The 20,529-nt window shown below is 38.4% G+C and overlaps 2 protein-coding genes across 2 annotated transcripts in view; one reads left to right on the forward strand and one right to left on the reverse strand.

The window, feature by feature from the left end:
• Positions 1 to 140: 140 nt before the first annotated feature.
• Positions 141 to 11,604, reverse strand: tacr2 (tachykinin receptor 2). Its single transcript, XM_069693699.1, has 8 exons — positions 11,286 to 11,604; positions 10,416 to 10,541; positions 9,776 to 10,071; positions 3,103 to 3,297; positions 2,074 to 2,224; positions 1,833 to 1,952; positions 1,570 to 1,646; positions 141 to 1,449 (listed from the first exon to the last, which is right to left on the reverse strand). Exons 2-8 carry the CDS (start codon positions 10,530 to 10,532, stop codon positions 1,131 to 1,133), a joined length of 1,275 nt encoding a protein of 424 aa, XP_069549800.1. The 5' UTR covers positions 10,533 to 10,541; positions 11,286 to 11,604; the 3' UTR covers positions 141 to 1,130.
• Positions 11,537 to 20,529, forward strand: part of tspan15 (tetraspanin 15) — a 31,598-nt gene continuing 22,605 nt past the window's right edge. Inside the window, exons 1-4 of the mRNA XM_069693700.1 lie at positions 11,537 to 11,625; positions 14,120 to 14,291; positions 18,663 to 18,848; positions 19,994 to 20,068. Of these exons, the coding sequence (XP_069549801.1) occupies positions 14,199 to 14,291; positions 18,663 to 18,848; positions 19,994 to 20,068 (354 nt within the window). The 5' untranslated portion in view covers positions 11,537 to 11,625; positions 14,120 to 14,198. The remainder of the gene's footprint in view (positions 11,626 to 14,119; positions 14,292 to 18,662; positions 18,849 to 19,993; positions 20,069 to 20,529) is intronic.

A 20,529-nucleotide genomic window follows, 5' to 3' on the forward strand; every position in this document is an offset into this window, starting at 1 on the left:
AATAAAGGTGTGTAGGTACTCATTGCTTTGCAGTTTTATTATTGCTGTCACATTAATTAAAGAGTATTAACTTTTATGTAAGTTACAAACAAAAAAACTGCTAACAGCATGACCTGACTGTAAATGTGAAACCATCCACTTCATCAGCATAATTGACATTAATGTATTCAATAGGTGGCAGTTTTACGCTTCACATCAGATTCTTCTAAGTAGCAGCACTTTAACTTTTCTATCTAGACTCTACTGTACACCGGCCATAAAAAATATACAGCTGTATGAACCAGTGAAACTACAATAAGCAACATACTGTATTTAATCACACTACTGTATGTGGTCAATATGTGAAAGAAACATACTGCACAGTAACAGATACATGCTAATCAGACAACAAATAAGGTCGTCCAGCAAATTCAATGCTGATTTTCCTTTTACAATTTCTAACAATATGAATATCCTGTTGTTCATATTAATGTTGTATTTAAGACAGAAAAAAAAGGAGGTGTCCCACTTGTCATAAAGGCATGAATATGCTAGACTAACCGCTGGAGCTGAAATGCACTTTGTAATTAATTTTAAATTACAGCAAGGTTGAAAAGATCATCAGAATCAGAAACTGGTGAGTGACTTTGATTATTGTGCATTATGACTGGTGAAGAGAGGACACAAAATACAAAACACAAACAACAATTTTAAGGCTCTCTGTTGATGCCAGTGGACTGTTCACACTTTATGCATTAGAAAACTATTAACCACAGATGCATTTCTCCAATAACCCTCGAATATCCAGAGTTCACAAGGAAAGGAAGAAGAAAAGCTTCAGTGATGAAAGAGAGGACGTGGGGCAGCAACGACAGAGGAAGGTTTGCAGTCAGACAAATAAATGTTGGTTGGATTCCATTTCAAACTTTCTAAATAGCAGCAAATATCACAGAATTAGTCTCTCTTGTTGTCCACTATTTCACACATTACGAACACTTTCAGTCATCTTCTTTAATGGTCCCAAATCCTAAGAAGTCCTTCCTTCAAAGATTTCCAAATGGATGAATGTCATGGTTCAGTCAACTCGTATGGTAATCGACAGGCCTTTCTCTGTCTGGTCTGGAGTGGTGATTGAAAAAAACTTTTTGCTTTCAGTGGTTGTGCCCGGTAAGACTGGCAGCTGGGAATTTTGTATTGTCCATCGTTTTCACCAAATGTGTGTTGTCTGTGTTGTATGTGTGCCTTTTAAAGTGCGTGCAAACGTCTCTCTCTGTGGTGTTAAGGTCATTAGTGGAAACCACGTTTGTGTTATTTGTTTTGATGGAAGTGTGTGCGTTTGAAGTGTCATTGCGGTGGCTGTGTGTCATGGTGACCCTGAAGGTGTGTGTGTGCTGCAGCTCCATCTTGTCCTCCTGCGACACTTTGATAAAGGGACACCAAGCAAACGCATGACGGAAACCAGCACGAAACCTGCAGAAAGAGATGAAAAATTAAAATCATCCTTGCAGTTTTACACTTAAATGGTCAAAAGAGGCAGACAGAGAGAGAGTGCTGGTGTAAGAAAACACAGTGTATGAATATATCTTTTACCTCTGGTTTAGACAGCAGTATATAATAGGATTGTACATAGTCGAACTCATTGCCAACCAGAATATGGCCAGATACACCTGACAGGGAAACAAAAAGTCAGTGGTGGAAGAAGTATTCACATCCTATACTTAATTAAATTGTAATTAATTACAGTACTTGAGTAAATGTACTTAGTTACTTTTCACAACTGCAAAAAGAAATAAGTAAACACTAACTTATTTACAGTGTCAAGAATACAAGCCATCAGAGAAGCAGCGGCTAACCTGTTGAATGTAATGTTGCTTGTAAATGTCTCTGTTAAACGTCCCCAGTATGAAGTAGATATGATATGGCAGCCAGCAGAGGGCAAAGGTCACCACCACAACAACCATCATCTTCACCACCTACATGAAATCACAGACGCAGGACACATGGTTACTGCTGTATTTTCAATATCAGGCTGGCTCTGAAGACTTGTTTTCAGTGTAGGGTACTCTATGATAGCAGAAAAAAGAACAGCGTGACCTTTCTCTTGGCTGTTATCTGGCTGTGGTAATGGTCTGACGCCTCTCCAGGGATGTGGCCCCCCCACAGAGATCGGCCAACTAAACTGTAGGTCACCAGCATCACCAGCAGAGGGAGCAGGTAGATCAGTAGTATCACTGCAAACTGATAGCTACACAGACAGAGACAGAGACAGGAGAGCGGATAGTAAATAGTAATTAGTGATGAAGAAAGAACACAGGATTCAGACCAAGGATTTGTCCTTTGTCAACACATTATATATCAGTGTATTTGCATGTCAGAGGACATTCACATTTGTGTTGATTTATGTTTGTAATAATGTGATTTGTGTTTTGGGTGTTTCTATAAGCACGTCTCTCATTCTTACAATAACCGAGTTGACATTTGCAACACTAAAAGTACGGCACACTTAGGATTTACTCACATGAATTATTAATAAATAACTGTCATAGTTTCAGAAATTGTGAGGTTTATAATTGACTTCTACATTATAAGTCCATTTATCGACTGATCAACATGTACAGATTCAGATGTGTTACAAAATATAAATAAATCATATCTCTTTCTTCATGAAAGTTTATTAAAAGGCAGCGATCCAACTGCTGTAAGTCAAGTTGTTAAAATCGTTTGTCTTATTTTGGCTCAGAAGGTGTAAAGCAGTACTGAACTATACTTGGACCATCTGAATGTCAGGGCTGTACTCTTCACATTAATAAAGGCTAACACATTAAAACAAAAACATACCCATTACAGTTAATTGATCTGCAAGTTATTTGTTGTGATATTACAGTTTTATAATATGCCTTTCTGTGAAACACATCCATCATTCAGACTGTATGTGTTTTTTCACAACACGTTCATAGAAGTATAAATGTATATATGTGCACATGTAATTATTGAACAAACCTGTCTCTCTGCCTGTGTGTGTGTGTGTGTGTGTGTGTGTGTGTGTGTGTGTGTGTGTGTGTGTGTGTGTGTGTGTGTGTGTGTGTGTATGTGTGTGTATATATATTTGTCTCTTTCGTTCACCTCAGTTGATGTGTTCCTCCATAATCATCAGGCCAGTCGACCATGCACACAGTTCTGGGGTAGTAAAATCTGGTCACGCTGTAGTAGCACTGAGGGAAAGCCAATAAAACTGCGACGATCCATATCAGAGCGATCACTACCTTCGTAGAGGCGGAGGAGAGGCGCGGCTTCAGAGGGTGAATGATGGCCATGTACCTGGAAAAGGGAAGAAAAGATTTATTCATTGACACATATCTTTATTCATAGACACAGTCAAAGATTTGTTGTTTAACTTGTAAGAACAGACATAAAGAAAATAGTGTGACTTGTAAAAGCTCTTGTCTTTGCATCTGTGCCACAAATAATTAAAAGTCAAGTTTTCTTTTTATGACAAAAATCCAGAATTTACACTAAATTGCATTTTGAAAGAAGAAATGAATTGGATGGAATATTTATTTAATTTGTGGAACATAAAATTGATAGAGATAAAAGGATGATCATGCTTGTCTGAGAGCGACAATATTGATGTTTTCCTAATCCTCAAATATTGCCAACTTTAAAAAGCTTTAAAATGTTCATCCACGGTCCTGTGATTCAAACTAATATCGATTAATCAAGACTTCTTCACCTTTAAATCAATTAGTATTTATACTTGAAAACTAAGAACTGACTTCATATTTTTTCTACATTTGAAATGTTAATCTGCTGTTACAGTTTAATGACGCCTCCATACATTTAACAACATGAGGGAGGTGTGGACCGGTATGAAGGAGATTACTGGCTTCAAAGGGAGAGCGAGACAACCAGGGGGGGGCTCCCTGGAGAGGGCCAATGAGCTAAACTGTTTCTTCAACAGGTTTAGTTCACCGCCCTCATCAGTCTCCTCTACACACCACACATCCCAAACACCTTCCCCTTCCCACCCCCCTCTCTCGCCCCTGGTGAGCTGCATGGACACAGAGCCCTTAACTTCAAAGGGCTCTTCCACCACTGACACCGTGACCCTCCTCCCCCCATCTCTGTGACGACTGGCCATGTTAGGAGACAGCTGGAGAGACTCCACCAACGCAAGGCTGCAGGACCTGACGGCATCAGCCCCGGGGTCCTGAAGACCTGCGCCGTCCAGCTGGCTGTTTTCCTGCAACACCTCTTCAACCTGAGCCTGAAGCAGGAGGAGGTCCCGGTGTTGTGGAAGACGTCGTGACTGGTTCCTGTTCCGAAGAAGACGACTCCATCCGGCCTCAACGACTACCGACCGGTTGCCCTCACATCTCACGTGATGAAGGTGCTGGAGAGGCTGGTCTTGGCCCACCTCAGGCCGCTGGTGAAATCTTCACTGGACCCGCTGCAATTTGCGTACCAGCCTCATGTGGGAGTGGACGACGCCCTCATCTACCTGCTGCAACGAGCTCAGTCTCACCTGGACAGAACCGGTGAATCTGTGAGAATCACTTTCTTTGATTTCTCCAGTGGATTCAACACCATCCAACCACTGCTACTGAGTGAGAAGCTGCAGGTGATGGAGATGGACACGTCCACCATCTCCTGGATCACTGACTACCTGACAGGCAGACCACAGTTTGTCCGTCTGGGCAGTGTGCTGTCTGATACGGTGGTCAGTGGTACTGGAGCTCCACAGGGAACTGTTCTGTCTCCCTTCCTGTTCACCTTATACACAACTGACTTCCAGTACAACTCAGAGTCCTGCCATCTGCAGAAGTTCTCTGATGAGGGGGGGGGGGGGGCGGCAGCATTGGAGCCGGAGACACCAACAGACTTAAACTGGTTAAGAAGCCCGGCTCCATCATTGGCTGCAAACTGGACAGTGTGGAAAAGGTGGTGGAGAGGAGGACGCTGGACAAACTGTTATCCATATTGGATAATAATCCTGACCACCCTCTCCACCACCTGCTGCAGGGACAGAGGAGGACTTTCTCCTACAGATTCCTCCAGCTCTGTTGTCACAAGGACAGATACAGGAGATCATTCCTGCTGACCGCAATAAGACCGTACAATAAATCACCTCGGCCAAAATCCATCACACAACAATAACTCCCTTGCACTGCTGTCTTGTATGTTGTTTTATTTATTCATCTCACTGTTGTTTAGGTTTAGGTTTTGTTTAGGTTAGTTTATTTAATATTATTTATCTTATTTTATTGTATAGAATGTGCATTTTTTTATGCTGCTGTAACATAAAAATTTCCCTCTGAGAGATTATCTATCTATCTATCTATCTATCTATCTATCTATCTATCTATCTATCTATCTATCTATCTATCTATCTATCTATCTATCTATCTATCTATCTATCTATCTATCTATCTATCTATCTATCTATCTATCTATCTATCTATCTATCTATCTATCTATCTATCTATCTATCTATCTATCTATCTATCTATCTATCTATCTATCTATCTATCTATCTATCTATCTATCTATCTATCTATCTATCTATCTATCTATCTATCTATCTATCTATCTATCTATCTATCTATCTATCTATCTATCTATCTATCTATCTATCTATCTATCTATCTATCTATCTATCTATCTATCTATCTATCTATCTATCTATCTATCTATCTATCTATCTATCTATCTATCTATCTATCTATCTATCTATCTATCTATCTATCTATCTATCTATCTATCTATCTATCTATCTATCTATCTATCTATCTATCTATCTATCTATCTATCTATCTATCTATCTATCTATCTATCTATCTATCTATCTATCTATCTATCTATCTATCTATCTATCTATCTATCTATCTATCTATCTATCTATCTATCTATCTATCTATCTATCTATCTATCTATCTATCTATCTATCTATCTATCTATCTATCTATCTATCTATCTATCTATCTATCTATCTATCTATCTATCTATCTATCTATCTATCTATCTATCTATCTATCTATCTATCTATCTATCTATCTATCTATCTATCTATCTATCTATCTATCTATCTATCTATCTATCTATCTATCTATCTATCTATCTATCTATCTATCTATCTATCTATCTATCTATCTATCTATCTATCTATCTATCTATCTATCTATCTATCTATCTATCTATCTATCTATCTATCTATCTATCTATCTATCTATCTATCTATCTATCTATCTATCTATCTATCTATCTATCTATCTATCTATCTATCTATCTATCTATCTATCTATCTATCTACCTATCTATCTATCTATCTATCTATCTATCTATCTATCTATCTATCTATCTATCTATCTATCTATCTATACCGAAACTACACTGTTAAAGTCAACAGCTCTATATTTTGTATGGGATTAGTGAGTGACTGCCTGCTTCTTTATGTCCTGTATTAATAACCAAAATATTTTATTCCTTCCTTCATGTCAGTAATAGAAACATCATTCAATAAACTAACAATGAGGACAGTGATTGCAGACAATTATCTTGACCCGCCACTATGAATTATGTATATTGCTATGTGTCATGATGATTTAATGGTTTCAGAGGGATCCTTTTCGTCAAGTTCAGTTTTAAGGATGAATAATGATAGAAAAATATTTTAACAGCAGTGAAGCCATTAACGCTGACCAAATGGTCATATTATATATCTTCTAATATAAAGCTTGAATAATCCCATTAACGGTGAATTTTTTTTAATTCATACCACTAAATGTGGTGGCCATGAAAACCCATCTTGATTACATTACTCAGCTTTCCACCATAATAGTGAAAACATTCAGATTTGGCTGTGAATCACAGGTTTGAATTGTTTAGGATGAGACCTTGCATGAAATGATTTCCATTTGAATTGATTCCTTTGGATTATCTCATGAGTATTTTACAAAGCAAAACATTAAAAAGTCTGGAAGCCTTATTAGAACTATATTTGACTGGATTTTACATCTATCGTTAAACAAAGAGCCTGAACATGAGCTTTTGTTATTTAAGACCCACTGGTTTTATGAACTGTTTGCTGTTATTGTCTGTTGAGCAAAGCTCTTTGGTTTTTTTTCTTTTGTGTGCGCGTGTTCTTATTTTCTTAACATGAAATTGAAAACCCCCAAAATGAAAAAAATAATTCCATAAAGATGAAAATTCACAGTCATTTGAGAAGATTCTGCACTTGTGGTTAGAACAATTGTAAAAACTGTATCTTTGGTCTTTTATGCGCTTTTACAACAACCGCGTCACCCACTTCTCATTGAAATTTTTCTTTCTGACTTTAGTTTAATTCTACATGAATGTGTTTGTTTTAAATATTCATTATTTGAGCCTCATCACAGACAAACTTCTGTTACTTTGTGATGGACAATAGAGTTATTCTTACTCTGTAGCGTTCAGGGTTGTTGCTGCATTGTGGGAGCAGCAGAGTATCGTACATATTGTCCATTTTATGAATGTAGAGGTTATGTTTCCCAGGTAGTGTGTTGTTGTCGTGAACATTTTCTGCTTTTTTCCCCTCACTGAACTCTCTCTCCCTGAACCTTTGTGCAGCTTTCTCTGTCTCTGGAGCTGCATGTGCCTGTTCTGCTATTACTGGCCTTATCGATGAGCCCAGTGTTTATTGTTTGTTGTCTCTCCATGTTGTTCTTTCCTATTCAAGCCTCAACCCACTGTTGGTGGCAGATGGTTGCCCACCACTGAACCTGGTTCTCTCATGGGTTTCTATCTGTTAAAAGGGAAGTTTTCTTCCCTAATGCTGCTTATGTGGGAATTGTTGTAGTTGATGGGTTTCTGTCTATAATGTTGTGAAGTCTCACGATTACTATGTAAAGCGCCCTCTGATGACTTATGTTGTGATTTGGCACTATATTAATAAAGAAAATCGGATTAATTGCTGCAGGTGATGATGCCAAAGAAAAAAACCTGAACAAAGTCACAAACTGATGATTCCACAAACGGAAAACTTATGAGGAGGAATTTTCACTCTACAAGCAGATTTTGCACCTGGTCTGCTCTTTGGCATATGGCTCATGCATCACTGCATCTGTTCCTGGACACAAAGTTATGTATCATATATGTCATATACTCTTATAGGAGAGATTGAGGGAGCAACTGATTTCCAGTATTCAGTGCCCCCTAAACACTATTCACACACTCAAGCCCCGCTTTAAATTGCTCATTGAAATTTCTAACAAAATGTCACAGCAACTGTCATTTATTTTGAACGCGCAAAGGCACACTTGTCAAGAACATATTCCACAAAAAGAATTTTGTTAACTTGGAAGTGATCAAATTTAAAAATTTCAATTCAAAATTGAAAGCAAAACAATAATTGGACACCCAATAGTGCTTGCTCTCGAGATCACTGTTACAATGGTTTAGCAGTTAATTTTACAGCCTTTAAGTTTCAGGAAAGCTTCAAAATTTCTTGGTATGGAATTAACCAGTTTCTGGGGTGAAAGTTTCCTCCATGTTTCAGTCAGTAAAACTTTTAGTTCATCCACACGGAAGCATTAATGAAATTTTTTTGGTATGTCACGGTTGCTCTGCAGGATTTAGCTCAGGTCTCTATACGGCCATTAAGACACTGCAATTTTGTCCTGGACAAAACTCTCTTTCTGTCTTCTAGTTATTGTTAAAAAAAAGCAGTTTATTTTATAAAGTAACCTGATTAAATTAATGGAAACTTGCTCATAGTTTAACCATCCAAATACATTTTGGAGTCACTGTATGAACAGTTATAAATTAGTTTATTGAGTTCACTTGTGCTATCAAAAGCAGACCAATACAACAACCTGATCTGTTTGAACTTTATAATGTTCAGTTTGTTTTGACACTGTGTCAGAAATGTGTGGATTGAACTCTATGCTCATTTTAAAGCCATGATTTTTGGGGGTGTTTTAGGAGCAACACATCAAAAGCACCCATCTGTACTGCGGAGTCCACAGCTAAGGTTATGCTGTCATATTACATTAGCTTGAAAACATGTAGCTAATACCTTACAACTCAGTATCATGTATTGAGCACAGATTGATATTAACAACAGACTTACCATTCATGCTCCACTTAACATTAATGACATCTGTGTCTCTGCTGCCTGTTGACCCAGACTGTGTCTCCTTCATGCTGCATTTTCAGCTGTATTGGGTGAACAGTTGCTGCTGCTGATGTAATGATGCTGCTCATGTACAGTATAACTCAATGAATTTCAAAAGGAGTTGTTTGATCTCAAGTGACAAACCTCTGATGTACACATATGCTCGTAAACATTACTTATCGTCCTTGCAGATTCATCAATGAAAAATGTTGCACTGGGCATGTCCAGAACTGCCATTAAAGACCAACATACGAAATGACAAATGGCTTTGAGGATAATTTGTCCTTGTCAGCCAGTATATTAATAATATTTACTCACCAAATATTATACACCAAAAAAAACACTGAAATATCAGGCATAGCAAAGGGTTTTACGCCCATATGACTGGGTTTATGTACTGCTGAGGTGATTGTTTCAGTAAGGGATTATCCATCCATTGACTTTTGCATAATGCAGCTCCTAAATGGGGTGCTGCAGGAGATGAGGATTATTCACCTTATTAGTGTTGGATTGCTGGTACAGAACAGTCTCCTTTGAGCTGACTGGTTCATTTTAATTGCAGGTTACTCTACTTTGAGAAACAATACCTAAGGAGTTCAAATTAGATTTAATTTGGCCTTTGCACAGTTTGTAAGAGAGCTTACTTACCTGTCCACTGCAATGGCAGCCATCGAGTATATTGATGAAAACATGGCCGTGATGGGGAAGAAGTTCTGAAATCTGCAGTAACCGAGGCCAAAGTACCAGTCGTTGTGAAGCGCATATACAAAGTTAAAAAGAGTGTTAAAGGTTGCCATGGAAACATCAGAGAAGGCCAGGTTGACAATGAAGTAGTTGGTTACAGTCCTCATCCGTCTGTGAGCGAGGATTATCCAGATCACTGTGACATTCCCAGTAATGGACACCAAGATGATGAGGGTGTAGGCAATCGCCCAGAGAGCCACCTGACAGAGGAGAGGACTGTGAACTGCTGCAAGATGCTGTGGGACAATGAATCCCTCGTCATATAGTATGTCATTAAACTATTAGTTATATTGTCCACCAAAACAGTCACTGGCTTTACCTGTCCAGCAAATCACTGCCAGTTTAACTTAAAATAATGTCAAGATTGCTTTCAACAAAGCCTCACAAACTACAGTGAACATTGACTCTATCATACTCTAATCTATTTCAGCCACTTTAGTGATATTTCAAATCAGAAATGTTTCAGATAGATCCCAGACATATGATTTTTAACTTTTACATATGCTTCTGACTTTAATTTGTCATCTATATTTATTTATCCTACCTGCCAGTCTGGCTGCTGGAACTGATTCCCGATCGTCTCGTTTCCGTCGTCCAACCAGTCAGTGGTCACTGATAATGGCAATGAAGTGGCCTCCATGTCTCGACTTTCGGCATCCATATAGTCTCTCTGTGTACCCAATGAGAGAAAATGTATGTGCAGCATATCTGTATGTCCGTTGTGTGTCATGTGTAATGAGGCACAGTGGGGAATATTTTATTGAAGGAGGCTTACAAATGAATGAAGATATTCGTTTGCGTATGTCTTGAAGAATGATTTTCCAAATATCTTGTACTATCGCTAAAAATATTAAAGTCACAATAATAGGCCATATAGCTTAATTTGATACAGCATGCATTTACAACAAGTCCCAAACATGGTTAAAGTGTGAAATATATTATTCTCTTGGACTTCAATACTGTTGTTAGAACTGCTTTAATTTATTTCATTTTAAAGTTTTTTAACCACGACACAATCATGCATTTTAGATGAGATAATCACATCAAGCATACAATTTAGTTTTGAAGATATTTGGCTTGTTCTGCATCAAGAGCCACCTGAGTTGATAATCATACACCATATCACTATTGCTCCTGATATCCTTCTTATAGTAAAAACATAATGGTTTAAAACATTTCCTTGTGCTTTAAATACAGTGGCACCTTGTCCATATTCTACTTAAGAGATGCTTTAGGAACTACAACATTCATCAGCCAATATAAATTACGAGCTTTTGTCACGGGCAATTACAGGTTGCTTTGGCTGCAGTAAGTGCAACGGTATAAGGGATGAATGAATGCACTGAAATATGTTCTATACAAGAATGAACCAATTAAAAGATCTTCCAGATAATGAATTTAATATCTGTCTTACCTCTTATTTTCACGGTTAAGTGGTCAGTTTTAACCTCCAGTCCATCGCTGATAATGTCCGAAAATTAGACTCTTTTTGCGTAATGGACATGCAGGTCCATCCAATGATCCATTAAGACATTTATCTGCGCTCTACTATGTCACTAAAAAAAAAACCACACACACACACACACACACACACACGCACACACGCACACGCACACACACACACGCACACACACACACACACTTTGCCTCTCTTTGCCGGAATGTATGACAAGCTGCTTCGACACGCGCCTGTGAGAAACACAGACCTTTAGGCACGCGACCGTCCGTGGAGCTGCGCCAACTCTACGCACAAAGTAAGAGAGAGAGACATAGAGCTAGGAAGAGGGGTATGATTGCAGAATAAGAATAGCTACCCCCACCTCCCCCCTCCTACCTCATCTGAGCTGTAAAAGGGTGCGAAAGTATCAGTTAATTTTATCACAAGAACGAGGGAATGTGAGAAAAACAGAAATTGATATACTGACAGAGGGTTTGCTGCGTTGTACTTTTCTGAGGGCAGACAGAGCTCATGGGAGCTTTGACTATTTACAATTTACATTATGTCTGTGGATGTACTTGTAGCTACTATCAACACAGGCCTGAGCCTGAAACCTGAAATCCTCCCTTCCTCAGCAAAATGATCTTTCAATCAGCAGATTATAAATTCTGTGAACTGGCTTCTACATAGCACCTCTTGGATTCTTGTCAAATCCAACCCACATACCCACAAAATCATCAGGCGCAATCACAAATAGTCACTCAAGTGAGATTGTCCTCCTTGAGTATAATTTTTGTGGGTTTTCACATGGCTGTAGACTTTTGACTTTGCAGTGGGTTGCTGATGAAATCTTACTGAAGCTGTTGAGTTTCTGTTTGTTGCAGACGCTCGTCTTTTGCAGCCTGTTGGAGGTCTGAGGGAATCTCTCTTTCTCTATGTTGTTGTGTTTTGAGCGATGTCTTCCCAGTTAATGGTGTCTTTGGATCTATTTGAGGTTGATGGTGTTCTCTCCTATTAGTTGTTAACAATCAGCACATTAGAAATCCAACATTTATCACCATTTATATGCTGATCATGCTGTCATTTAATAAGCTCTGTTCTTTCAGTGAAAGGCAAAGAGATGCTCCATTCAGTAATATATTTGATATCTGCATTAGTCGCCATGTTTTCCACAGCTCCCTGTATCAACAATGCGTTCTTGAAGGGAAAACAGGTATATCCAAACCACATGTCCCTTCTATGTAATCAATCCGTGTTTGTGTCCAGCAGTGTTTTTCTACCCCGGGGCACACACATGACCTTTCTCAACTGGAATCCACGGTTCATATGTGCAGATGACCAATGATCGATGTATATGCTGAACGCCCTGAGGGGTGAAGAAGAGGGTGCCTCCTTACGTGGATATAAGGCCGCTCTCCTCACAAGGAGGGGGTCAGACTTTCTGGACTCTCCGCAAGTGTAGAAACTCTCTCCAAAACTATTCAGTTGAATAAGTGTCCTGTGACTCTGTTTGTACCTGACGTACTCGCTTGGCTCATGTTTTGACGATTTGTACGCTCTTATAATTTTCCATATTCCATCTTGTAATAAATATTCAAACGACAGTGAGCTTGAGATACTTTTGATTTCTCAAGGAAATACATTAATTTCCACCACAACAGCCTGGTAGCCTGTTGTTTTGGTGTATGAGAGCCCTATATGTCTTCTGATTCTCAAGTGGATCAAGTGTTTTCTATTAGTCTTATGATTAAATCCCTGGTATAAAAAAAACCCAAAACATTTATGGTGCTGAATAGGAGTTGATTTATGTATTTATTTATTTTTTTTACACAATGTGTAATTTGCATTATTTTGAAGTCTTTAATACTATCTAAAGAAGATCAGATTCATATTTGTGTGAGAGTTAGTATTGAAGGCTGAATTAAGAGCAGTTATAAATTCAGTAGTCTAATTTAGAGCCCGCAAAGCCCACAATTTGGCAAGTATTCAAAAGGGCCTTTAGTAATAGGCAAGGCAAGGCAAAGCAAGGCAAGTTTATTTGTATAGCACATTTGAACAACGAGGCAATTCGAAGTGCTTCACATAAAACCATTAAAAGCATCAAAACATCAGGCAAAATAAAAGGACATTTGAAAACAATTAAAAACAGTGATTAAAACATTAAAATGGGGGCATCCATCTTCATGTAACCCATGTATGGTCTCCTTGCTATTGCACCACCAGGGGGCAGAGTTACATGACTGGTGTAACTGAGTAATACATTATATGCTACTTGCTATTTTAGATCAAAGAAAACTTTAAACGTCATGTCTCAAAAAGGAACAAAAGTTTGTATCATGATGACACACCTCATCAGTTTTAAATCCAATGCATTATCTTATCACACATTCATTGGCAACACAATTCAGTTGGTATTTGTTTCTATAAAAACAAATTAGGCTACTCTGTGGGGAGCAGAGTAATCTTTAGAGCAGTTTAAAAGCAGAGGAAACCGTTTTTTTGCTGTCACACCAGCTGAGCACGTCTCTCTTGAAACACCTAGGCTTATACCTGGATAAGTAAGAAGAGCAATGAGGCCATGATTCCTATATGTACCCTCCTGGACAGAGTTTGAGGCAATAAAGATACATTTTGAGGGCTCAAAAACATATTTAACTTATAACATCAATCATCCTAAAAATATCTCGGCAAAGAAAATTTGTTTTTCTCTTTTAATTCCTGTTTCTGTTCATTTCTGCCCCAAATACTCATCCACCCAACCCCCTGCCTATCCGTCCATCCATCCATCCATCCATCGATACCATACGCAGGTGTGGTGACGATGACAACGCGGAAGTGTGTTTTCAAAAGTGCTGCTGGGAGCTGCAGGAGTCAACCGTCTCAGACAATATGTCCAAACACGACGACGACGTCCGATACTGCCACAGATTCTCCTACATTTTCCTCAAATTCATCCTGTTCTTTTATTCCATCGTCTTTTGGGTGAGTACGCTGAAAGAGGAGTGTGCGCTTTGTTTGTGCAGATATCACTGCTGGCCGGGGGGGGGATAGTGTGTGCGTGTTTCAGCTGTGAGCCGTTCAGGTTCATAGGGGGAATATAAATAGATGTTTCTATGACTTTATCCGCTCTCCTATTAATAGTGCGCAGTGTGAGCTGCGAAGCGACAGGTGCTGTACCTGTGGAGTTTAATATCTTTCTGACGGTAAACTAAACGTCTGCCTACTACGATGTAGCCAAACCCTCCCCTGCGCACCTTTACCCTGATCCTACCTGTCTGTCGACACTGCGTAAACACTGCGAAAGAAGAAACAGAAAGAAAAGAAATCCCATCAGCAGATTTAGGCTTTTTGTTTTTGTCAGGGAGATTTCACAAATTGTGGAAGCGTGTTTTGTTGCGTCCTGCTGTGGTCAGGCTGCACCACAACATAAGTGATGTGTGGGTCAGCACATGACATGTTCTCAGTAAATGACAGGGATGAAATAACAGCATACAATTGCTGACAGCGTTACTCCAGTAATGTTTCCTGTATTTAATTGTGTCTGCATGGTAGAATTAAGTTTGGTCATCTACATGACACTAAGTAAAGGTTTAAAAAAAAAAAAAAGCCCTTTAGGTTTGTGTCTTCATGTAATGCCAGTTTGACTTCAGCACTCTCAGCTGAAGGTATTCTTTATCACTCTGGTTGTGTGTTTGAGGTCGTTGTCATGCTGCAGAATTACTTTGGGGCCGGCGAGATGCCTCTCTGTTGGTATTATGTGTTGGATAAGAATCTGAATAAAAATGTAAACATCTAGAGAAGTGGTTGAAACGTTTGAACAGTTTCATGATAGGAGTGTACCTTACACAACCACTTGCACCAGAACAGTGTCTGATAAAAGTGTTAAAACCATTTTTTTATTGAACATAAAGGAACTAAGACACGGATCTAAAGCATCTGGGATTCATTACTCATTTATATATTTACGGGAGGAGTCTGTCATACATGTAAAATGTGGATAATGCATCATTCAAGTACTGCTTTTTTGTCAGCAAGTAAAGTATAGTTCCTATTTTTTCACCATTGTTTTTGATGATCTTACATTTTAGCATTGTATCATGAGTGTGGTGATCTTCTCAAACCTCTTGCCATCCCAGTGTAACAGAGAAAGGTCACCAAAGACATAGTTTTACATTTGCAGTGTCTCCTGAGTCCTTAGTTGTTGTTGGCTTTATGGAGCTTTTAAGTGAGTTTCGGCTCAATGTTTAGCTGTCTGGCCTGCAACTTTACTGTTTTGGTTCAACCCCACTTCTCTCAGAGTGTCGTCTTGGATCAATTTCAAAGAAAAACCTCAACGCACTAACCTGCTCGGCACCAATCAACAGCCACTAACTGACTAGCTGGTGAACATGTGGAGCATTTAGCAGCTAAACAGCCGATAATGTTAATATTCTCAGTTGTTTGTCAAGAAAAACAGTTAATTGGAGTGTTTCCTTTAATGAGATCAAGTGAAGTAGAGTGTCCCCTGAAGAGCATCCTTTTCCAAGCTACTTATTTGTCAAAATAATTATTCAGTTTACAACCTTCAAAACATTTTCATAGCAGCAATGGGAGCTTTATATTCCCACCTTACTGGGTATCATTTTGATTGGTAATATGGACCCTTTGCTGATAAATGTAAGAACGAGAGATACATTTCCTAATGATTATGGTAGGTAGGTAGGTAGGTATATACTTTATTAATCCCCGAGGGGAATTTTTTTAATTATAAGTTACTTTCATCGGCTGGAGATGACACTTGTTTCAACAAATATCTTGAAATAACTTTTATAAAACTGAAACAAGATATTTTGAAAGCTTACGTTGAGTCTTTGTCTTTTTAATAAAGGTATTCTTCAACAGCTAACCCTGCAGCTGCTCCCTCTCATGACAACATGATATATTGTATATTTGTGAAGGCAGATGGCTGATTGACACAACACTTTGTGCACTAAAAAAATCACTCATTTGTTTCTTCTTTGGTACATTTCTGAAACATTTATTCATGGCGAGAGAGGGTGATGCAGAGAGATGCAGAGGACTCTGTAATGGGTTTATTATGGTGAATGAATGCTATGAATTACATATTTACTTTGCTCCTACAGCTTGTTGATTCAGTCATGTTACAAAGACAGTTTCACAATTCTATGTCTCTGAGGAATGTGGTTTATCGCATGAGTAAAGACCAGTTTTGGTCATATCGTCATGGGAAACCTGGATGCGCCAGCAGTGATCCTGACGTAATGTTTCATGAAATAGGTGTGTGGAAGTCAGTTCAACTTATTTTTAGTTCACTAGGTATTTTCGGTAATAATTTTCCTCAGCTCTTGTAATTACTGATGGAAACAAAAAATACTGAGTATAATAATTGGCTACTTTATTGGCAGCATTGCAGAGCAGTATTGATTCTCTGGAAGTGATTTATTGGAAAGTTTGTTTTGCTCAAACAAATTATTGTTGTATATTGTCAACCACAGATCTTTACTTTCTTATATGACAATTGATCGTTGAAACTACCCCAAAAAAAGAAGCTTGAAGAATGTAATTGGCTCTCTCTGTCTTTACTTCAGACTTGAATGTACAGTCGTCCTCTTTTATAATGATCCGTTTTTCACCCTCAGTCCGTGTCCTGCAGGACAGAATGTGCTGGACATCAGCTGCTGAGGGTGTAAACAGGCGAGCTAAACAATGTTTGAGGAACAATGTACAGGAGATGATGAGTAATTTCCTGCTTACTGTGGAAAACAATCTTAAGTCATACACAGACAATGACTTAATGTCATCTAGCGTATAATCAAACGTGTTCTAGTTGACAAAGACCCAATCAAAACAAAAGCAAAGCTCAAGCGTGACAAGAATACCTCATCTTTACGAGTCTTTGAAATCCATCCTCATTTAAATTCAGATTTCAAAACAAGGGACAACATGCAAGCAGTGCGTTAGTAGAGCACATTACACTGACATGAGTGGAGCAGTGTTAAGGGATCTATGATTACCATCTGCAATTTGTCACAAATTGTTCATTCCTTTCGGTTGAATCTTAGATTAAAACAAAAGCAGCTGGTGTGTTTCTTTCTAACTATAACCCTCCCAGTTTGTTTCAACCTCTCAACTCCCTACATGTTGATTTTATTTCAGTCTGATGTGTGAGGTTATCTGCTTTTCTTTGCCTTTTTTTTTTTACCCAGCGGAGGCTTACTGAACTCTCACAGGAAAACCTTTCATACTTAGGACTTCCTATTTGAAATAGGTCTTTGACGTTTGTCCACTGAGCAGACGTAATCGCAGTGTAATTTGGAACTGCGGGAATCATTACATTCTTGACCTTTCACAATCCAGTAACTTTTAACGGCCTTATATTCCTGTCAAAGCAACATGTTCCTGTGGAGTTTTTGAATTATTGTACCATGGACAATGTTTCTTCAAATAATTAGGGCCCAATCACCGAGGGTGTGAAGACCGTATTGTAATGTTGCTATTGTAATTTTTATTTTGTATATTTATTTTTTACTGGTATTGCGGTGAGTCGAGCACACTTAATTCATTCTCACCTTCTCTGTACAGAAGTTGCAGCATTCATACCTGCAAAACCTCTGCAGAAAGAACCAAAAAGTACCTGCATGCCTAGATAGTTTTAAAGGTTTTTTGGGGTTTTTTTTGGATAATTTTTGTGAACTTACCGTTCATGGTTTTCTTTACTCTTAATGTTCATGGGAGACTTTGACAGGTGCTTTGACTGATTGCACAAAAAGCTGCTGCCACATGTTAATTGGATCTAATTGACCTTTTAAGGATCACATTCACAATTTTAATTTCTATTTAAAAGAGCTTTATTGTGGTGTATTATTCAGTTTGCAGGGAACACAATGTAGCTGTTCAGTAGTACTGCTGTCTGAACACCAGAGAAGGCACCATTAGTGGGCTGTTTTACTTTTGTTTTGAAAAATATCCGCTTTCAATTTTTTTTATTACTAATTTGTGTTAAAATTATTATTTATTTACCCCCTGCTGGAAGTTTGTTGAACATCTAAATTGTATCTGCAAGTTTTGCTGAAATTTGTGGTTTGAACACAGAAGAAAGAGAGTACGGTATTTAATTCAAGTACATTTGTTCTTTTCCTCTTCCCACACGTTCCCTGCAGAGCGGTGACTGTACACATAACATGTAATTGAGGAAATTATGAGGCTTTGGCATTTGCCCATTGTTTTATTATTTCAGTCATATTTAAAGGTGCTGAAATTATATGAAATCAGACACCTGCTGGTTTCGCATGTGTCGCAGGTGTTGAAGCTGATGACTAATCTTTCGTAACTGCTCCCGCTTTATGTTTCCAGTTAATAGGCGGGTGTATCCTGGCCATTGGCATCTATGCGGAGGTAGAGCGACAACGCTACAAGACCCTGGATGGAGTATTTTTGGCCCCAGCTATAATCCTGATCCTACTGGGAATCATCATGTTCGTTGTTTCATTCGTTGGAGTCTTGGCTTCACTGAGGGACAATCTAACTCTGTTGAAAGTGGTGAGTGGTGCACTGAGACCTATGTAAACAAAGTGGCTGCATTTATGCTCAGCATGACCATTTTCTGTTTAATCTTGGTTTTTATAATAACACACTCCAGATGCAATGCATGCTTTCACTGTGTTCATTTTCTTATTTACAAGGCAGAATTAGTTAGGAACCACTGTTTTAATATTTACCTTTATTTGTACCAATAGTTCACTTAAAATCACAGTAAAACCGGGAAAAAAAAAAAAAAAAGATCCAAATACGTACTTAAAGTTGCACTGTAAGTCAGTGATTTAAGATGAGAAAAGGCTGATAATGTGATTAATATGGAGTTGAAGGTTTGTATGAAGATCCTCTGGAATTTGTGTTAGCTGCCAACACAAATATACTGAATAGGTTAATTTCTTATTTTCTAATAGTGGTAGCTGACCTGTTCTGGTTCTGTTCTGATCTGTTTCCCTGCATCATAGTTACAATAAAACGGTGAACTAATGAAGATGGAGTTTGAGAAAATGTACCCGCTTGGGAACGAGATGTTCCCAGACAATGACCATATGCATGAGTGGCAATATTTTTTATCTTTAAACTGTAGCTTTTGAGTAAAAGTTGGTGGTACCAAGATGAGGATTTACTTTTTTTCAGCAACAGAATAGTTTTTACTCTACAAAAAAATAATAGCAACTGCATGTGAGCTTATGTGTCTGTTTTGTACCAACACAGAAGAAGACATGCAGAAGAGGACATGCAGTGAATTAGTGGGTGAAGAAAGGCAGACAGTAATGAAGATGTTGTCTTAAATTAATACAGTCATTGTAAAACATGTTAAAACAGGCAACCTCTTTTATGATGTCAAAGTAAAGCACATCCTACAATGAGAAATGTTTGAAAATGTGATTTCAGTGACGCAAGTAGTCTAAAAATATGCAGTATGTGATGAAAAGTAGAAGGCAGACTTTAGTGCATAAGTTGCTGGCTAGTCACGGAAATTCAAACACCTTATCTGTACCCCTATACAAGACACCTTAACTGTTAAGAGATGTATAGCTTCAAGGCAGTGGGGAAAACCCTGATTTCATCATATCTAACATGTCAACAGTTTAATTTGAAGTGCGCAATGTGTAAGTGTATAATGTCTCTTCCTGTGTGTTGTGTCACAGTTCATGTACACCCTGACGATATGTTTAATGCTGGAGCTGCTGGGAGGAATCTTGGCTCTGGTGTTCCGCAACCAGGTGAGCTGCTCAAAGTGTTGATCAATGACCTGCTAGTTTCTAAGGCTCTTACCTCCTTTTTTTATTTGTTATTTTTTATTTACACACACAAAAACCCAAAAAAGTCATTTAAACCCAAAGTATGTACATTTTAAATCATTTCGAGGTGGGCAGTGAAGGGATGTGGGAGTAAAGTGGATCTAATGTAGAAAGGAGCAGGACAACCAGTGGTTTTATACAGCAGCAAATTGACACTGTTTATCATTAGTGAGAGATACAAACTGCATCCTAACATGAACCAGACACTGTATGTTTGGTGTAAAGATAAAAAAAAAAATTGAATAATGCTGGTGTTATTATGTGTTGTATGGACCATTAGATTGTTATCTTGCATCTGGAGCATTGCTCTGAACTGATAGATCGATTCTCTGTTAACATGGATGACGACTCTGAATTGGACGCTCTGATCTCTGCGGTACCTC

Source organism: Brachyistius frenatus, unplaced genomic scaffold (genome assembly GCF_029030835.1).
Source record: "Brachyistius frenatus isolate BFR_SWC_R1_liver_20210118 unplaced genomic scaffold, ASM2903083v1 Contig_15, whole genome shotgun sequence".
Classification (NCBI taxonomy): Eukaryota; Metazoa; Chordata; class Actinopteri; family Embiotocidae; genus Brachyistius; species Brachyistius frenatus.